The sequence below is a fragment of the Toxotes jaculatrix genome, chromosome 16, assembly GCF_017976425.1.
Source record: "Toxotes jaculatrix isolate fToxJac2 chromosome 16, fToxJac2.pri, whole genome shotgun sequence".
Lineage (NCBI taxonomy): Eukaryota > Metazoa > Chordata > Actinopteri > Toxotidae > Toxotes > Toxotes jaculatrix.
Genome location: NC_054409.1, coordinates 25,337,224 through 25,354,621, shown reverse-complemented (window position 1 = coordinate 25,354,621; position 17,398 = coordinate 25,337,224). Strand labels below are relative to the sequence as shown.

The 17,398-nt window shown below is 47.3% G+C and overlaps 3 protein-coding genes across 3 annotated transcripts; 1 reads left to right on the top strand and 2 right to left on the bottom strand.

Moving 5' to 3' along the window:
- Positions 1-1,669: 1,669 nt before the first annotated feature.
- cdc26 (cell division cycle 26 homolog) lies at positions 1,670-2,763 on the bottom strand. The gene is made up of 3 exons (XM_041058777.1): positions 2,626-2,763; positions 2,114-2,201; positions 1,670-2,015 (listed from the first exon to the last, which is right to left on the bottom strand). Exons 2-3 carry the CDS (start codon positions 2,192-2,194, stop codon positions 1,809-1,811), a joined length of 288 nt encoding a protein of 95 aa, XP_040914711.1. The 5' UTR covers positions 2,195-2,201; positions 2,626-2,763; the 3' UTR covers positions 1,670-1,808.
- Positions 2,764-2,901: 138 nt separating this feature from the next.
- Positions 2,902-7,340, top strand: prpf4 (PRP4 pre-mRNA processing factor 4 homolog (yeast)). The gene is made up of 15 exons (XM_041058776.1): positions 2,902-3,049; positions 3,569-3,809; positions 3,884-4,070; positions 4,341-4,428; positions 4,521-4,600; positions 5,072-5,165; positions 5,300-5,394; positions 5,506-5,564; positions 5,772-5,895; positions 6,008-6,097; positions 6,182-6,304; positions 6,524-6,631; positions 6,743-6,861; positions 6,994-7,100; positions 7,196-7,340. The coding sequence occupies exons 2-15, from the start codon at positions 3,641-3,643 to the stop codon at positions 7,280-7,282; spliced, it is 1,530 nt and encodes a 509-aa protein (XP_040914710.1). The 5' UTR covers positions 2,902-3,049; positions 3,569-3,640; the 3' UTR covers positions 7,283-7,340.
- Positions 7,341-7,423: 83 nt separating this feature from the next.
- wdr36 (WD repeat domain 36) lies at positions 7,424-17,174 on the bottom strand. The gene is made up of 22 exons (XM_041058774.1): positions 16,864-17,174; positions 14,358-14,385; positions 14,172-14,272; positions 13,565-13,682; positions 13,334-13,466; positions 13,146-13,200; positions 12,656-12,788; positions 12,028-12,203; positions 11,693-11,813; positions 11,290-11,355; positions 10,778-10,867; positions 10,540-10,676; positions 10,186-10,303; positions 9,936-10,101; positions 9,734-9,842; positions 9,519-9,598; positions 9,190-9,297; positions 8,867-9,098; positions 8,482-8,601; positions 8,299-8,380; positions 7,780-7,967; positions 7,424-7,674 (listed from the first exon to the last, which is right to left on the bottom strand). The coding sequence occupies exons 1-22, from the start codon at positions 17,026-17,028 to the stop codon at positions 7,525-7,527; spliced, it is 2,676 nt and encodes an 891-aa protein (XP_040914708.1). The 5' UTR covers positions 17,029-17,174; the 3' UTR covers positions 7,424-7,524.
- Between the last annotated feature and the right edge of the window lie 224 nt (positions 17,175-17,398).

The following is a 17,398-nucleotide window of genomic DNA, read 5'->3' as shown; positions in this document are numbered from 1 at the left end:
AAATGAATGACAGAAGAGACTGCAAACACAATGACTGTCCTCCATCAGAAAAAATAAGCTACCTTCACTGGTTGTTCATTCAATTGTTGTTTTTTCTTTTTTTAAAACGACTGTCTCTCCTTCTCTTTTAAACTCCGGAAATCCCAGAATGTGGAGAGTTCACATTTTCCAGTTCTTGCTGCATCAAACCAATCAAACCAATCAAAAATCAATATCAACACAAGATCATTATTTTTTTTTTAAATCACTGCTAATCATTTGTATAAGTAAACTTTAAAAGTGTTACCTTCACTTGTGTTTGGTTTCTCCACAGCATTTTAGAACTTTGTGTTCTTGCCACACAAACGGCAGAATGACGTCACAGGTTTCAGGACATTTTAATCTGTAACAACACAAATGAAGGATCATTACTTAAAATAAGATGAGACGGGGTTAAGAGTTTACTGTCTCACTTTATGTCAGTGTTGTTTTGGGATATTCTATCATCCTCTGTCCTGTGAAGTGTGAAAATCAGCTAATTTCAGTTGTGACATGATGTGTGTTCGTCGGCTCTGAGGCTGCAGACACAGAAGTGAAAGAGAAGAAGAAACGTCGCACATTTCATTTTCCCTGTACAACTTGAGACAGTACAGTACGTTCACTACTTCTCTCCATACTTACGTTAGCTAACGCTAACGTTGCTGAGAAGTTAGCTTCATAGTAGCCCAAAGTCAGACGGCAGAGTACATAAATATTAAAATATAAAGATAATTATTAGCATTGTTCATTTGTGACAATCACATAATGACAGCAATAATTGTATCTGAAGAAGGTTTCACTTACGTCTCCTCGTCTTCCACTTCGTAGCCAGAAAGTAACAACTTCTGCCTCGACGTAACTTCAGTTGTGAGGCTTCTGCGTTTGTGTTGAGACGTTTGCATTTGTGTGGCCCTCCTCAGCCACCATAGATTATAGGTTTCAAGGCAGAATATGAGCCAGAATGGATAAGTGGGAAAAACCCCAAATCCTCCTCCGTGAGTTTGCGGTGGTGCTCCGCCCACATCGTGTAACGTAGAGAAAAGCTTTTGATCACTTTTGGACAATAGTGTTTAAAGAGCAACATGACAAGATTTCAGCTCCATCCGATGATTTCCCTAGGAGGAGCTCATTAATGGGAATCACATGATCATCATGCCTGATTTTTTTCATCTACACTGGATGAAGTATGTGGGAGATACAGCCACAAATACTTCCAATTCCTGTACATTGTGGAATTTTTCTCCAAGAAGCTTTTTTTCTCGTCTTGACGTGATGCATCCGTGCACCGATTTTCAAGTCCGTAGGTCTTACGCTGAATATTTTTACACTCTAGGGGGCGCTGCAGAGCCGTTTGGCTGCGCCCGGTCGCACGGACAGTGTCAAACATTTTCATCTGGGGACAATTTTGGGCAAAGTTTGGTGACTTTTTGAGCACGTTCAGGGGTCAAATTAGCCGACAGAGCGGCGGAAGAAAAATAAAAGAGGAGGTTAATAATAATCCCTTCAGTTTCAACAGGGCTTCGCACGAATTTCGTGCTCGGGCCCTAATAATGTTTAACGCTTTTCATTAACTTACATTTTTATGTTTCACATTTTCAGTTGATGGTTCATGAACTAAACTCAAACTGAAAACACTTCCTATTCAACAGAAACAGCTGAATCTGCTTTTCCTTCATTTTCAGGTTTTTATTTCTGAAGGTTTTTTAGCGCGTTGTAAAACATTCACTCACCAAACTGAGCTCAGAGATTTTTCCTGGACACAAACAAACAGCCGAACATGATTATTCTTCTTAAAACTGTAAACTTCCAAATAAAGTCGGCAGCGTGGCCGGTTTGGGGTGGGGCTTGTAGCCGATTCTCTCGTTGATGAGCTCCGCCCTCGACGCGGCTGTGGAGGAAGATGCTGAGGCTCCGCCCCCAATGATATCAACGCTGATTACAGAGGCCCCGCCCACGCCGCCTCCTGACTCCGCCTCCTCTCGTTGACGCTTCCTGGCCTAGAAACAAAACGGGGACAGACATTTTCAGATCTGCTGACAGAAGTTTATTGATCTGAATCTGATCAACAGCATTGACAGATATCAGTGATTTAAACCTCGAGCTCCTTCTTGACGCTCTCGAACTCCTCGGTGTCGTCGATCTTCAGCTCGAGTCGAGTCGGTTTCCTCCTCAGCATCTTCTGTCTGCAGAAACATCAGCACAGATGTGACGAGCCGGAAACACAGAGACTTTAAATCCAGGATGATCCAGAGTCATGTGCTGCAGTACTGCATGCACGCGCGCACACCGAGGAAACAGACCGAGCTGTAGATGAGCTCGGTCTGTTTCCTCCGCTCAGATCCATCTGGTCTCAGCTGAAATCTGATTTTTGTTTTGTAGAAGATGAAGCTGAAACCATTTGTTGGACAGTTGGACAGCGATGTCTCTGCGCTCACTGTCCGTCTGTTGTCTCCGTTCACTCAGGTACAGGTGTATCCTCAGGAGTCGCCAGAAGCTAAGCTAACCCGCTAACGTTTAAAGGCCTAAAAACAGCGAACTGAACCGGAAACAGACGAACGCTGCTCCCGGAGCCTCACAGCTCGGTTATGTTAAGTTATGTGACTTTACCTGACAGGTGTGCTGCTGTTTTCCCGGGGTTTCTCTCCTTTCTCTCCCTCGCTGTTTGTTCGCTGCCGCTTCTTCTTTTGTTTTTCCTTTTCTTCTTCTTCCTCCTTGTTTTCCACGGCGGTTGGCAACAGCAGAGCACGTGCACTACCGCCCCCTCCTGCCCCGGAGCAGAGATGGATCCTGCACGTGAGTGCGGACCTCCTGAGCTCGGGTCCTCCTCAGACCTCAAGCGCTCACATGAACCGGATCTACAGCAGGATTTAACATTCAGTGGACTAATACAAATGCCCGGTGGAGGGCAGCGACACGCCTCTGACGGTCTGCCGGAACAAAACAGAGGAAGAAGAAGAAGAAGCGGAAGGACACGTGTTTACATCCGGGTGACGGCGCTGAGCGGCTCCGCTGCCTTCGTTCTTCTTAATCTGTGAGTTTGGAAAAATAAAAATATTTCAGCTTAAAGATTATTAACGCATTGCTTCTCACCTGTCGGTCACACGTGCCCTGTACCTGCTCAGGTGTGTGTGACGCAGTGTCGCTGGGCGATTCGCTGTTTGAATGCTTATGCTAATGCTAACATTGTGTACCGCGTTTTATCGTTTTCTCGGTTTTAATTTTCTCTTCCGTCCTGTTCTCTGTTCACTGAAATCAGTTTTTAAAAGTCTGAATTTTAACTTTGTGAACGTGCAGAAACTATAAAGAGTATCACCGCTGAAATCTGCACAGAAGAAACTTTAAAATAAAGTGTTTTATTTCCCATCATGCAAAGCTGCAGGCGTGTGTGGAAGTTAATCGCCTGACAAAAAATAAAGGCCCCCCCTGTGATACGGACCAGGTTTTACCGCCAGGTGTCACACCTGACTCAGCAGACTCGTCCAGCTGGTTTGCCAATCACCAATAACCAGCACCAGTAATCTTCTTCTTTGTGTTATATTTTGTCACGCAGTTTTCCCAGCAGCCTTTGGGGCCACAGCAGCAGTAGCAGTAGCCACAGCAGAAGAAGAACAAGTGTGTAAAAATGTCGGATGAGGAGGACGTGGCTCCGGCCGTGAAGAAGAGCCGTGTTTTCTACGGAAGCCTGGAGGAGAAAGAGCGGGAACGTCTGAGCTTAGAGACGACGAGTGGCACGACAGGAAGTGATGCGGTGAAAACGGGGATTGAGGCGGGAAACATCAACATCTCGTCAGGTGGGTTACGCTTGGTAAACTACAGGTGTGTGTTAACATGAGAGCGAGACTCAGTTTCCCACGATGCCTTGCAGGAGAGACGATGGAGATGGAGGAGCGGGTCAGTGAGCGGCAGCAGGAAGCGCTCGCTGAGTTTGAGCGGCGGCGGCGAGCGAGACAGATCACCGTCTCTACTGATGACGCCGAGGTGAAGGCCGGCCTCCGGGCACTCGGAGAGCCAATCACATTGTTCGGAGAGGGACCAGCTGACCGCCGGGAGAGGTGGGAAAAAAGAACCAGCTGCTTTTAGTTGAAACTTTATTTGAATGTGTCAGCGGACAGGTTTTAAATAACGACAGAAACGAAGAGTATCGAGCTGCTCGGTCAGTTATTGTAAGCAGAAGCTGTGAACAGGAAACGAACGAGTCGATCGAAGTAACGATTGGTTGGTTTCAGCCCAAAGTTTGAACCCACATGTTTTGTGCCATTAATGATCCGTGTCACGGCTCCATGTTAAACACCAGCGTCTCTGTTGTGTGTGTTTGTGTCCAGACTGCGAAGTGTCCTGTCTGTGGTCGGTCCCGATGCTCTGAAGAAGTCCAGGAAAGACGAAGAGAGAGCCAAGAGGTCACAGGAAGAGGTCAGAGACACACACACACACAAAAACAACACAAAGACAAAAATGTACAGAGAAATACTCACAAAAATAAAACAATTTCTGACCAATCACAGTGCCAGCAGACGTGGTACCATGAAGGCTCCGCCTCCCTGAAGGACGCCCGGCTCTGGTTGGCCAGATACTCTCTGCCACGGTGAGTCGGCAACAGACCGACCAGTCAGAGACAGAGGAGACCCAGACCCTCAGTCCGATCGTCCTAGCATCTTTGGCGGCGAGGACGGTCTCTGTCCTCCCAGTAGGGGTCATTGTTTGTTCAGTAAAGGTCACCATGCCACAGGTACAGGTGTTTACAGATGAAGCTCAGTCGATGTCTCGGGAGAAACCTGGCTGCTGCTAGCTGCATTAACTTTGTAGCTATGGTGGCAGAGGTCAGTCCGGCTCCACCTGGAGGTGTAGAGAGGTAAACGCTACACCGAACCATGAGCCCTGTTAGTTCTGCTGTGATGACGCCTTCAGACCGCAGACAGGTTCACACAGTTTATCACTGTCTGCTCAAAATGTTTGTTAAAGTTTTTAACGTTTGAATTTTTCAAAAGGAGATAGAGATTCAGTCGGGATCTGATTGGCTGTAACTCAAAAGCTCCTGCTGTGATTGGTCCATCAGGGCAATGAGGCGCCTGGAGGCAGCACGTGCTCAGAGGGATGTTGCTGAGGCAACCAGAACTATCCGGCAACAAGAGCTGCACAAGAGCCTGAGGGTGAGATGATTAAATGAAAAAGACACGTGCAGAACGTCAGGTCGTCACAGCACAGCTGTGGAACGTCCGGCCGATGGAGTCTGGTTCAGTGTCTCTGTTCTGATCAGAGATGTCTTCGTCTTCTTCTCCTCCAGAATCTGAATAACTTCTGCAGTCAGATCGGTGATGATCGACCAATCAGCTTCTGCCACTTCAGCCCTGACTCCAAAATGCTCGCCACCGCCTCCTGGTAACGTGCCCTGCCCACTTTTAGCATTAGCATTAGCACACACATAAGTACGAGCAGTAGTGACTTCAGCCACAGAGTCTGCTTAACATGTGAATGACTCCTCCCCCACAGGAGTGGTCTGTGTAAGCTGTGGTCCGTCCCCGACTGCAACCTGATTCGTACACTCAGAGGTGGGCGGAGCTTCACTGTGTCTGTAGATTCCTTGTATTTCAAACTTTTTACAGTGTTCTGAGGTAGAACAGTAATTTGGATTTTAATTTCATGAATTTGTTGTAGATTTGACAGATTTCAGATTTTGACACCGAACGTTTGAAATGTGAAAATGTTTGATTGTGGTGTGAAGCCTCTGTCTGTCCCTGCTTTCTGATTGGCTCAAGGACACAACACCAACGTGGGCGCCGTCGTCTTCCGCCCGGAGGCCGGAGTTTCTCTCGACCAATCGGACGTGAGCTTGGCCTCGTGTGCTGCTGACGGCTCTGTGAAACTGTGGAACCTAGAGAGGTAGGAGACAAGGAGGAAAGGAGTAAAGGAAGGAGAGGAGATAGGAGCTTGTCAAGAGACCTGAATTCCCTGGTCCTGGTATGATCATTCTGTGTGTCTCTGGTTGCTGTAGCGACGAGCCAGTGGCAGACATCGAGGGTCACGGTGAGCGGGTGTCCCGTGTGGCGTGGCATCCGTCTGGAAGGTTCCTGGGAACGACCTGGTAAACTGGTGCCAAAGTCAGTGTCTCTGTACTAATATACACAGCGAGTATTTATACACGGTGAACGTATGTGTCTGTGTGTAGTTACGACAACTCGTGGCGTCTGTGGGATCTGGAGGTTCAGGAAGAAATCCTCCATCAGGAAGGTCACAGCAAAGGAGTCCACGACCTCCACTTCCACCCGGATGGATCCCTGGCTGCTACTGGGTACACTGCACACTGCGCCACTCGCTACACATTGTGCCACACACTGCGCTACTTGCTACACACCGCGCCACACAGTGCACTGTGCACCATATTAAGCTTCAGTTCTATTGACAGTACGTTTCACATCAATTGATTAATTCAACTGAAATAGAAATCCTGTCTCTCTGTGTCCCCGCCCCATCTGTGGACCAATCATCTCTCTGGCTGTTGTCCACTCAGAGGGCTGGATGCCTTCGGCAGAGTGTGGGACCTTCGGACGGGACGCTGTGTTGTCTTCCTGGAGGGACACCTGAAGGAGATCTACAGCCTGCATTTCTCTCCCAATGGGTCAGCCAATCAGAGACAAGCACAGCGAATGATTAAATAATAAATACAATCCGATTTTTTTTTCATCTGAAAGTTTTACAAATATTTATTTTGGTTTCTCTGTTCTCTCAGGTATCACCTGGCAACAGGAAGTGGTGATAACACCTGTAAGGTTTGGGAGCTGAGAAACAGGAAGTGTCTGTACACAGTCCCCGCCCACCAGAACCTGCTTTCTGCTGTCCGCTTCCAACGTAAACACGCTTATTATTTTATCTCTTTTCAGTTTTATTTTGCTTACGTGTTATTTGATTTTAACTTGTTTTTAGTTAAATTGAGTAAAATGTTCTGTTGTGTCTTTGACCTCACTTCCTGTTTGTCTGTAGCCACAGACGGCCACTTCCTGTTGACTGGAGCATACGACAGCACAGCAAAGGTTTGGAGTCATCCCGGCTGGACGCCGCTGAAGACGCTCGCCGGGCACGAGGGGAAGGTCTGAACGCTGCGCTCTGACTGGTCCATTCGGACGCTGCTGATTGGTGGAGACAGGCAGAGTACCTTAACATGTCGCACCGTTTTTGTTTTCAGGTGATGGGCGTCGACGTGTCACCTGACGGGAAGCTGATCGCAACCAGCTCCTATGACCGAACCTTCAAACTGTGGCTGTCTGAGTGATGTCATTGGTTAAGTTTCGCTGTTTTAGTTTTGTAATAAAGTTTTGGCATTTGCTGTCTCTGAGGTTGATTTATTTAAAATCAGAACATGTTAACATCACGTCAGAGGGCGGAGCCCCACCCCCACCTGAGAGCCAGGGTGTCTGTGGTGACCAGGGAAAGAAGATCTGAAGTCGATGACACTGACAACTGTTTATTAACATACAAAGTGTGTGTGTGTGTGTGTGTGTGTGTGTGTGTGTGTCACAGCAGTGCACTCTTGGTGTATGACAGCAGACACAGTGATTGGTTAAATGATGCCTGGAGCTCCGCCCACCCTTTCTCCAGTCGGGTGGAGAGGCGGAGCAACATTGCCAAGGCAATGGAGTCCTGCGACAATGAGCGCAGGTGGAGCTAAAAAACAAAAACAATAATGATAAACAGGAAGAGAAATTTTCACAATAAAAGACTGAAAAATGCTAGTGTTAAATAAAATGTGCTGTGTTCTGATTGGCTGACCTTCAGGAAAAGTGCCAGGTAAGCGTGAGCCAGCTCAAAGTCCCGCCCACTGGCCAACATGCTGTCAATCATGTGAATGAAGGCAAGCAGGAGGCTGCTGGCTCCGCCCCCCTCTGATGTCAAACTGGTGAGCTCAACAGACACCGCCGCCGGCCCACAATCCTTCAGGAGACGCACGGGTAGTTCATCTGCCAGAGACAGATTCTGAAGTTATTGATTTAATATTGGAATTAATTTTATTAATGACCAGTTTCTGTAATAAGTTTTATAATTTAAAAAGATTCTATAAAACCTTTCGTACAAACTTTATCTGAGTTAGATCATCAAAACATGAAATTACATTTATACATAGATACTAAATACTTTTTTGATTTGATCAATATTTTGTTTACATGAATCTACAGTTAATAATCATCTCCACACGTAGAGAATGAAATAATGTGTAAACTAAAGTAAATCAATTCAAATTTAAAAGAAAATTCACCTAAAAACAGAAAAAGTTTTTAGTTTCTGACTCACATGATCCAGATTCCAGAGCTGATTCCAGAGCAGAACTGAACTCTGACCTCTGAGACAACAAACCCCAACTCAGCACCTTCGACTGAAACAACAACGACGATGAGAAGAAGAAGAGCACGACAGCACAGGATGCTGCAAATAAAGCATGACAGAAGAAGACAGAAGGAGGTTCAGCAGGTGCACCTGTGTTTCCTGTTCGGTTGCCGTGGGCAACATGAATCGAGGCGTAAGACCAGGAGCCGTCGGCAGGAAGAATGGCGCCGCAGCCGGAGCCACAGGGGGCGCTACAGGTTTATTCTTCTTCTACAAAGACAGAAACGACACAGTTCACGTTTTCTTCGTCGTGTGTGTGTGGATCTGAGACAACAGATGGAACATCATGATGAATTTGCTGCGCTTTACTGAAACCGGTACCGGCTAAACGTTAGCTAAGAGATGAGTCAGCAATTTTTATTCATTTTAAAACAAAACCAATAATGATATAAATACAAACAGTGACGCCGGCACCTTAAACTCCTGTGAAGTGTGAAATTATTTTAAATGCTGAATAAACTCTGTCATGTGACACCTTGATCTCGTCCAGGTGAAGCAGACTTTTCCATCGAGACTCCGGCAGCAGCGACAGCGTCACAAGCTCAGCCCCCAACTGGTCAGCTGATTTATACACATCATCCACCTCCTCTGATGTCACTTCCTGTTCTGATCCAGCAGCTGTGACCCCCGGCAGCGTCTCTGTAGCTGGCTGGTAGTCGACCGGTAGGGGGCGGAGCCCCACAGGCCCATACAGGCTCTTATTGGTCCTGAGAGGTGAGATTACAAAGGTCAAGACGGGACAATGTGTTTGGCTGAATGTTAGACATATAAAAACCCTAAGAGATGATTGGTTCAGACCAGAGGTAAACACCCAGACTGTCGACATGAGCCGTTGCCAGGAAGTCTCCCGTCGGTGACATGGATACGGCCACTGGTGCCATGGCAACCAGGAAACAGTCAACAAGGCTGAAGAGAGAAGAAGAAGATCAACAACAGGTTTAATTATTATGTAATAAAGTTTCTGAAAATTCCCACCAAAGTTAAATCTGAGCGTCTGAAAGGAAACAAACTGAAACTTAAATTTAAGGCTTTAAGTTTTAAGTAAGACAGAGTCCAGAGGACGAAACGTTTCCTTCCACAGGAAGGAGGAAGTTCCTGTAATTAACACTGGACTGTTCCATTCTTACCAGCCAGACGGAAGATCCCAGGTACGAATGGTGCAGTCCATCGCTATGGTAACCAGCCACCGGCCATCAGGGCTGAACGTCTGAGGACACAGTATTATCATCACTAATATTGTCTCTAATATTAGCAATAATATGCTAACCAAAGGATTAGCGCCTGCAAAGCGTTTGTTTGCATCATTAGCAGGTTGTTAGCCATATTTTTTTGTTGGACCCACCATGTCATTTATGTTGCCGTGGTGACCCCCAAACTTCCTGACCACCCGTCTGGTTTCTATGTCGACTACCAGTATTGTGAAGTCATCCAGTGCCAATGCTAGCATCCCGCTAACATCACAGAAAGAGAAGAACCTCGGTTAGCTACCTATGCTAACTGTCAGATACCTATATCTGTGAGCCATTATTCCAAATGTTGGCTACCTGTCTCTGTGTAGCCTCATGCTAGCTGGCGCAGCATTTAGCTTCAGCTGTTCTTCCTGTTTCTTGGTCTTGAAGCGCCAGAACTTAAGCAGCCAATCAGAGCCAGCAGTGAGGGTCAGCTGGTTCAGGGCATCTGTGGCGACGCCTCGCACAGCACCACTGTGAGCTGGAGCAGAGGGAGGGGTGGGGGGGTGAGTGATACAGAAAATACAGAATGGACCAATCACAGACAAGGAACAGGTGAGTGCACCTTTCTCATCGTCACCATAGCAACCACGGTGCAAGCCAGACTGCAGGTTATAGACGTCAACACCTCCACACGACAAGCCAATCACAGCGAAGTTACCACAGGAAGTGATGTCAACAACCTGGGAACAGAGACAGGAAGTGAGTAAAGGATCAGAGATCAGAGCTGAACTCGGTGCTGCTCCTCGGTCAGAGCGCCGTCCCTGACCTCAGATCCCACCTGTGGATGAACGGACTCAAACCTTCCACATTCATAGGTCGTACAACAGTACGTTTAGTTTCCACGGAACGACTGAAGCCAGGTTATTACACAAGAGTCAGGACAACATGAAGAGAAACACAGGTGTGACAACGTTACCGTGGCGATGGCAGCCCTCCGAGGCGGTTGAAGATGGTGAGCTCCCATGGTGCACCTCTGGTAGTTCCACGTTGTGGCTGCTAGGCGACCACGATGGCACGCAACAATGCCGTCCCAGTCTGACTGACGGGCAGCAGCTGTCAATTAACAGAGAGAGCACACGGCCATCAGCTGCTCTTAAATTGGACATTTCTTTTATGGAGTTCTGTGTGGGTGAAGTTAGTGTCAGGATGCCCACCAGAGGAGAACGCAGTGATGGCAGGAAGACGAAGCTCGTCATAGGAGAGCCCCTTCTTCTTCCTCTGCTCCTTCTTCTTGTTGATGGACCCTACATCGCGCACACACACACACACACACAAGATTTTATCAGGCCACAGGGACCAACCCCTCCTCCCTCCCCTCTCCTCTCCTCCCCTCTCCTCTCCTCCCTCCCCTCTCCTCCCTCCCCCCTCTCCTCTCCTCCCTCGCCTCTCCTCTCCTCTCCTCCGGGACCAACATGAGAGCTCATCTTATTGGCTGAGAGGTGATTATCAATTCAGCTCAGAAAAAAAATCCAACAAATTAAAATTATTGGTATATAATTATTGATAAATGATACAGAGAGAAAACACACCCACCCCATTTTACAAAACTAATTCTCATTGGTTGTTACCATGGAAACCAAATCAAACAACAAACTGACCAGTCATATATGACATTGGTTAAAATGACAGTTTATTTAATAGAGTCTGGTTGGAGGACTGAACTGACCATGACCCAGGTTCTTGTTGAAGCGCTCATGGACAGTGGAGAAAGACTGCAATGTCCCGTCCTGACCTGCAGGGGGCAGAACAACACGGCTTTTCATTTTTCAACAAACTGTACGTTTAAAAAATACGTTTATTTAGATCATACAAATTTATTCACACACAGAAAAACAAGATTCATAACGATATTTTAGTAATAAGGCATTTTATTTAGAAGCAAAATAAACCAGACTCAGTGTAAAAACAGCAATAACAGACCATACACTGTAAAACAGAGGGAGTCAGCTGATCTCAACACATGGTTTGAGTTTGGATGTGGAGGAAGTTTTTTATTATTAAAAATTGTAAAAGACTTTAAATAAATAAATGAAATAGATTCTATGCAAACGATGAAGCCGTTTATTTACCTGCACTGAGGATGTTTTTTCCGTCATTGCCGTGATGACGGATGGTGGTGGGCGGGGCACTGTGACCTTGACGACTCCGCAGAAGTCTGGCTCCGCCCCCCTCCTGGTCAAATATCCACACCTGAAAAAAAATGAAGGTAGGGTGGAGTCACCCGAAAAATGAGACGATCAAAACTAAAAAAAAACTAAATCTATACATGATGAAACACACACACACATATATACAGGGGATTCACTGAACAATGATCATCTGCTTTAATGTTTCAATTCATTTTAACATTTTAATTCCAGTCGTTTAAAAAACACTCTCACTCCATGATGTTTGTTTGTTTCACCTTGATGGCATTGTCGGCTCCATTGGTGACCAATAGTGGCTCTCTGTGCAGAAAGGTTGCCGCAGCGATGGCTGTACTGTGGGCGTGTCTCTGCTGAGCAACGAGCTGACGGCGCTCCAGATCCCAGAATGCAATGTGGCCCTGTGGGCTGCCGGACGCCACGATGGGGGGACCATCTGACAGAGAGACAGGGTGTAGGATTTAATAACACTGTAATATTCTCAAACTACATTTCCATCTCAGCTGCGTCTCAGCCGCGTCTCAGCTGCGTCTCGTGTGAAGTTTCTGAGTGATGTGATTCTTGGTGAAAACTTCAGACTCCAGCTGATGAATACAGGAAGTTGTTTCTGGTTCTGTTCTCTAAAGCCGGAGTGATCCACGTGGATCTACTGAACCGGTTCTGAGCCCACAGGGGTCAAAACCTGCAGCGACGCTGTGACGTGGTCTCAGATCAGTCCATCAGGTTTCTGATCGACGACTGTGTCTGCCCCGTAATGGACTTTGGTCTTTGTCCTTGACCCTCGATCCTTCGGGACAGCCTATAATATGGAGAGCTGGGACGAAGCTTGGGGGTCAAAGGTCAATCAGATAAAGGAAATGGGAGAGAATGAGAGACTACCACCTGTACCTGTTCTGAAGGTGAGCGAGGTGATTGGTCCCCAGTCCTGTGTGAAGTTCATCAGTGTCTCGTCCAATCGGATGTTGTGAATGATGATGCGGCCTGTTGCCGTGCCAACGCCAACCACATCCACTGCAGGACTCTGGGAAAGCAAGTTTTATTATTTAACAATCAACAAAGTAATCACAAATAATGTTCTTTCAAAATAAAAACACTTCATGAATAAGATCTAGGCCTATAAACATTTGGTTCAGGTGAAGTGATTCATGTGATTTTGAATTCAGTTCTTTGTTCATTAACATAATTTGATTTTACTGTTTATAAAAATAGAATAAAAATAAAATGATAACGAACAAGTTTCACAGTCCCACACACGAGGATGAATTAGTTGGAACCTTCTATAAAAAAATAATTGGAAACTGAAAAAAGTAATAAATAATAAAAATTTAATGAACATTGACAAATGAAAATCTGAGTCTGAGTCCTGACGGAGACTCACCTGCTGCAGAGCGGTGACTCCTGCTGACCAGCCGGGAAACGTGAACAACAACTTACTGTGGAGAGAAAAGTTTTATTCCGTCAGGATTTAAAAAAGAAAACAACAAAATGTGTGTGCGTGTGTGTGCGTCCGTGTGTGTGTGTCTCCGGTGACTCTGTCTCAGGAAGTAAAAGTCCCGCCCCTCTCACCTGGTCTTGATGTTCCAGAGTTGCAGTGCACCCTGGGAGCTTCCCAGCAGCACCTTGTTCAGGTAAGTGCTCGGGTGGATCATGGCCGACACGTCGAAGGTGTTGGGATCGAAATGCAACTGCAGGTAGACATCTGAGTGGCAAAGAGAACAAGGCATGATGGGTAACAGCACAGGTAAAAAATAAAAGACACAGTTGAGTGTGTATGAAGCCCCGCCCCCTCCTGCTCACCGCCCCCCTGGACATCCCACACAATGACATCACCACCGCTGTCAGCAGAGATCAGGTGATCACCCAGCGGAAGCAGCAGACGCACTTCCTGTCTGTGACCATGGTAATGCCTCACCACCTGTACGGAAGGCAACAGCAACAGCAAGTTAAACATTCAAAGATATTAAATTAAATGAAATGAATTTTTTAAGTTTTAAAATTAAAAAGAAAATCAATAACTAATAAAAATAAGTTGAGAATCAGAAACACTTTATTGGCAGGTGAGCTGCACATACAAAGAGTCTAACTACATTTCTGGTTTTTGAACCAAAAAAGAACAAAGGTACAGATTAAAAAACAAATTTTATATATATATATATATATATATGTCCTCCATGTCCTCATTTATTGATATCACATATATCAATAAATAAAAAACCCAAACTATTTTTTGGAAAACAAAGACTTTTGGTTTGAACCTGTTTGGTCTCAAACTTTAAACAAAATTATTTAAACCAACGATAAAAATCTTTAAAAGCTACATTTAGAAAAATTAAATAAAGTAACAAATGAAAAAACGTGAAGAGAAAATTTGCTTTTCATGTTTTAAATAAAGTTTTTTTTTTACCTCTTTGTTCCGGGCGAAGGCGCTGACGACACGCCCCGCAGCAGCGAACACTAACATCCTGTCAGCTGCCACACAGGTGATGTCATCCAGTAGGCTGTTACCTAGGCAACCACATCACATTACATCACAGCACAACAACCAATCAGAAAGCAGAACTGTGAATTCATTTTAAAATAAATTACTCACTGACAGCAATGATCCCCAGCCTCTTCACCTGAAATCAATCAATACATCAACACACTGATCAGCTGACTCTTTAATGTGATCACATGACAAAGCCGTTAAAGAGCAGACGCACAACTACAAGAAAACAATAATAATAACGACAAAAACATTTATATTATTATCATTACTTTGATAATACGCAGCGTCACACAGTGAACTGAAGAACCAGTTTCCTCCTCCTCTCTCCTCCTCCCTCTCCTCTCCTCCCTCCTCTCCTCCCTCCTCTCCTCCCTCCTCTCCTCTCCTCTCCTCCCCCTCATCCCCTCTCCTCCCTCTCCTCCTCCTCTCCTCTCCTGTCCTGTCCTCCCTCCTCTCCTCCCTCCCCTCTCCTGTCCTCTCCTCCCTCTCCTCCCTCCCCTCTCCTCTCCTCCCCTCTCCTCCCCTCTCCTCCCTCTCCCCTCCTCCCTCCCCTCTCCTCCTCTCCTCTCCTCTCCTCTCCTCTCCTCCCCTCTCCTCTCCTCCCCTCCCCTCTCCTCTCCTCCCTCTCCTCCCTCTCCTCTCCTCCCTCTCCTCCCTCCCCTCTCCTCTGCTCTCCCCCCTCCTCCCTCCTCTCCTCTCTCCTCTCCTCCCCTCCCTCCTCTCCTCCCTCCTCTCCTCCCTCCCCTCTCCTCTCCTCCCTCCCCTCTCCTCTGCTCTCCTCTCCTCCCTCTCCCCTCCTCCCTCCCCTCTCCTCCCTCCTCTCCTCCCTTTCCTCTCCTCCTCCTCTCCTCTCTCCCCCCTCCTCTCCTCCCTTTCCTCTCCTCCTCCTCTCCTCTCCTCCCTCCCCTCTCCTCTCCTCCCTCCCCTCTCCTCTGCTCTCCTCTCCTCTCCTCCCTCCCCTCTCCTGTGCTCTCCTCCCCCTCCCCTCCTCTCCTCTCCTCCCTCCCCTCTCCTCTGCTCTCCTCCCTCCCCTCTCTCCCCTCCCCTCTCTCCCCTCTCCTCTGCTCTCCTCCCCCTCCTCTCCTCTCCTCCCTCTCCTCCCTCTCCTCTGCTCTCCTCCCCTCTCCTCCCCTCTCCTCTGCTCTCCTCCCCCTCCTCTCCTCTCCTCTCCTCTCCTCCCTCTCCTCCCTCCCCTCTCCTCTCCTCCCCTCCCCTCCCCTCTCCTCTCCTCCCCTCCCTCTCCTCCCTCCCCTCTCTCCCCTCTCCTCTGCTCTCCTCCCCTCTCCTCTGCTCTCCTCCCTCTCCTCTCCTCTCCTCACTCCCCTCCCCTCTCCTCTCCTCCCTCCCCTCCCCTCCTCAGAACGAGGACCCAGAACAGCCCAACGCAGAGGCACAGCGGTGACAACACAGAGCACAGCTACGTCAGGCACCGTACATGTCAACGTACCCACAAGACACCTGCTCAGTGGCAAGAGCGACAAATCATCTAATGAAAGACACAAACATCTGAGCCGCACGCTGAGTACTGTGACAGAGAAGTGCAGCCAAAAATCCACAACAACAAAGAAAAAGGAGATGGAAAAATGGAGAATGCACCAAGTCATGTAATGACAGTGATGTTTCTGAGACTGTGCCTCAGCCTGGAGATGATGCTGAGAACATGAGGCAGAACCCACAGAGAGAGAGACCTACAGAACTTACAGGTGGACAAACTGCAAACATGGAGACTGCTGCTACAGAGCAGAGCGTGACATCCCTCAGACCGACAAGGAAGCCATTGTTTCAGTGAATTCAGTGGATGAGTGCAGCGGACGAGGAGATGAGACCTTCAGTCTCACCCGACGTCCACCAGGCAAACAAGCAGCCCTAACCTGGGGGGGTGGGGGGGGGTATGAGAATGCCACTGATGGGCTGCAACCAAACACCAGGAGCTGACGATGAAGAGACATTCTCACCTGCTGCTGATTTAACCTGTGAGGAAGATGATGCAGCGCAGGAGAATCTGGTCCTACACCAGGTGGATGTCAACACTGCATATCTGCATCCACCTACTGACTGTGAACTTTACACTGAACAACCTGAAGGTTATGAGACGAGGTCAGACACAGGTGAACAAGTCTCTGTGGTCAGGAATGATTTCATACAGAACCCTGCTGATCACTGTGAGTACACCAAAGAAAAACACAAGGAGAAGGTGATGCTGATCGTATGGGTGGATGATCTGATCATAGCAGCGAGCAATGAAAGAGTACGAGGACAACCGGGTACCAAACCCGGCAAACCCTGTAAACAGTGGGAGGGTTCTTACTGAGCAGCTGCTGTGATGACAAAGCCAGCAACTGGAATAAAACTAAGGTTTGCTCAGGATGTTTGGCACATAAAGAGACTATAAACTCTGACCTCTGACCTCTCAGGCTCCGTGTTTACTGTGTGTATGTGTGTAAATATGAAGATGTGTGTATTCTGTGTGTGTGTGTGGGGGGGGGGGGGTAACTGGGACAGCTGGGAGCTGATCTGTAACCAGAGTTTACTCCAAGCTAAAGCTTCGCTCTGCACGCGCCTCTGTCTCTGTGTGTGTGTGTGTATAAATAAAGTTAATGTTTCTTACGTTGTACGTGTGGAGACTTTTACCGACCGCCGTCACCAGGTAAAACTCCCGGTGTTTCTGGTGGTACCGGAGCGCGTGCGGCACGTGGTTGGAGTAAAGACCCAGAACCCGGAACCCAGAGAACAAAGAGCTGCCGCTGCCCGCGTGACTCCCGCCACTCGGCATCTCTGGAAGCAGCGGGGGACGTTACCGGAGAGAAAACTTAATTTAACGAATAAAAATAATCAGGTAGTCCACGCGCAGAGACACGGAGCTGAGAGGAGACCGAAAACACACGCAGGAGGGCAGAGGAACTCAGTCCGACCAGAAACACGCTTCAACAACACGAAGGTTCCGCTGACGAAAGCTTTAGTTCCTCCTTCTTCATGACCTCCACCAGGCGGATCCGGAGCCCGGATTTTAAATCCCGACCAGTTAAGTTTCAGTAAATACTAAAACAAACACGAAATATTTTCAACGGGTTTAAATGTTTGGTCACGTTTAAATCTTATTTTTTAGATGAAGTAAACTAAAGTTTTTTTTCATCAAAAGTATG

Excerpts from the sequence above, each read along its gene's own strand:
- cdc26 (XM_041058777.1), bottom strand. The coding sequence starts at position 2,194 with ATGCTGAGGAGGAAACCGACTCGACTCGAGCTGAAGATCGACGACACC. Across the intron at positions 2,016-2,113 it reads GCGTCAAGAAGGAGCTCGAG|GCCAGGAAGCGTCAACGAGA; the intron begins GTTTAAATCACT and ends TTTTGTTTCTAG.
- wdr36 (XM_041058774.1), bottom strand. The coding sequence starts at position 17,028 with ATGCCGAGTGGCGGGAGTCACGCGGGCAGCGGCAGCTCTTTGTTCTCT. Across the intron at positions 12,204-12,655 it reads CTCGCTCACCTTCAGAACAG|ATGGTCCCCCCATCGTGGCG; the intron begins GTACAGGTGGTA and ends TCTCTCTGTCAG. Across the intron at positions 7,675-7,779 it reads ACCTGGCACTTTTCCTGAAG|CTCCACCTGCGCTCATTGTC; the intron begins GTCAGCCAATCA and ends TTTGTTTTTTAG.
- prpf4 (XM_041058776.1), top strand. The coding sequence starts at position 3,641 with ATGTCGGATGAGGAGGACGTGGCTCCGGCCGTGAAGAAGAGCCGTGTT. Across the intron at positions 3,810-3,883 it reads AAACATCAACATCTCGTCAG|GAGAGACGATGGAGATGGAG; the intron begins GTGGGTTACGCT and ends GATGCCTTGCAG. Across the intron at positions 6,098-6,181 it reads AGGTTCCTGGGAACGACCTG|TTACGACAACTCGTGGCGTC; the intron begins GTAAACTGGTGC and ends GTCTGTGTGTAG.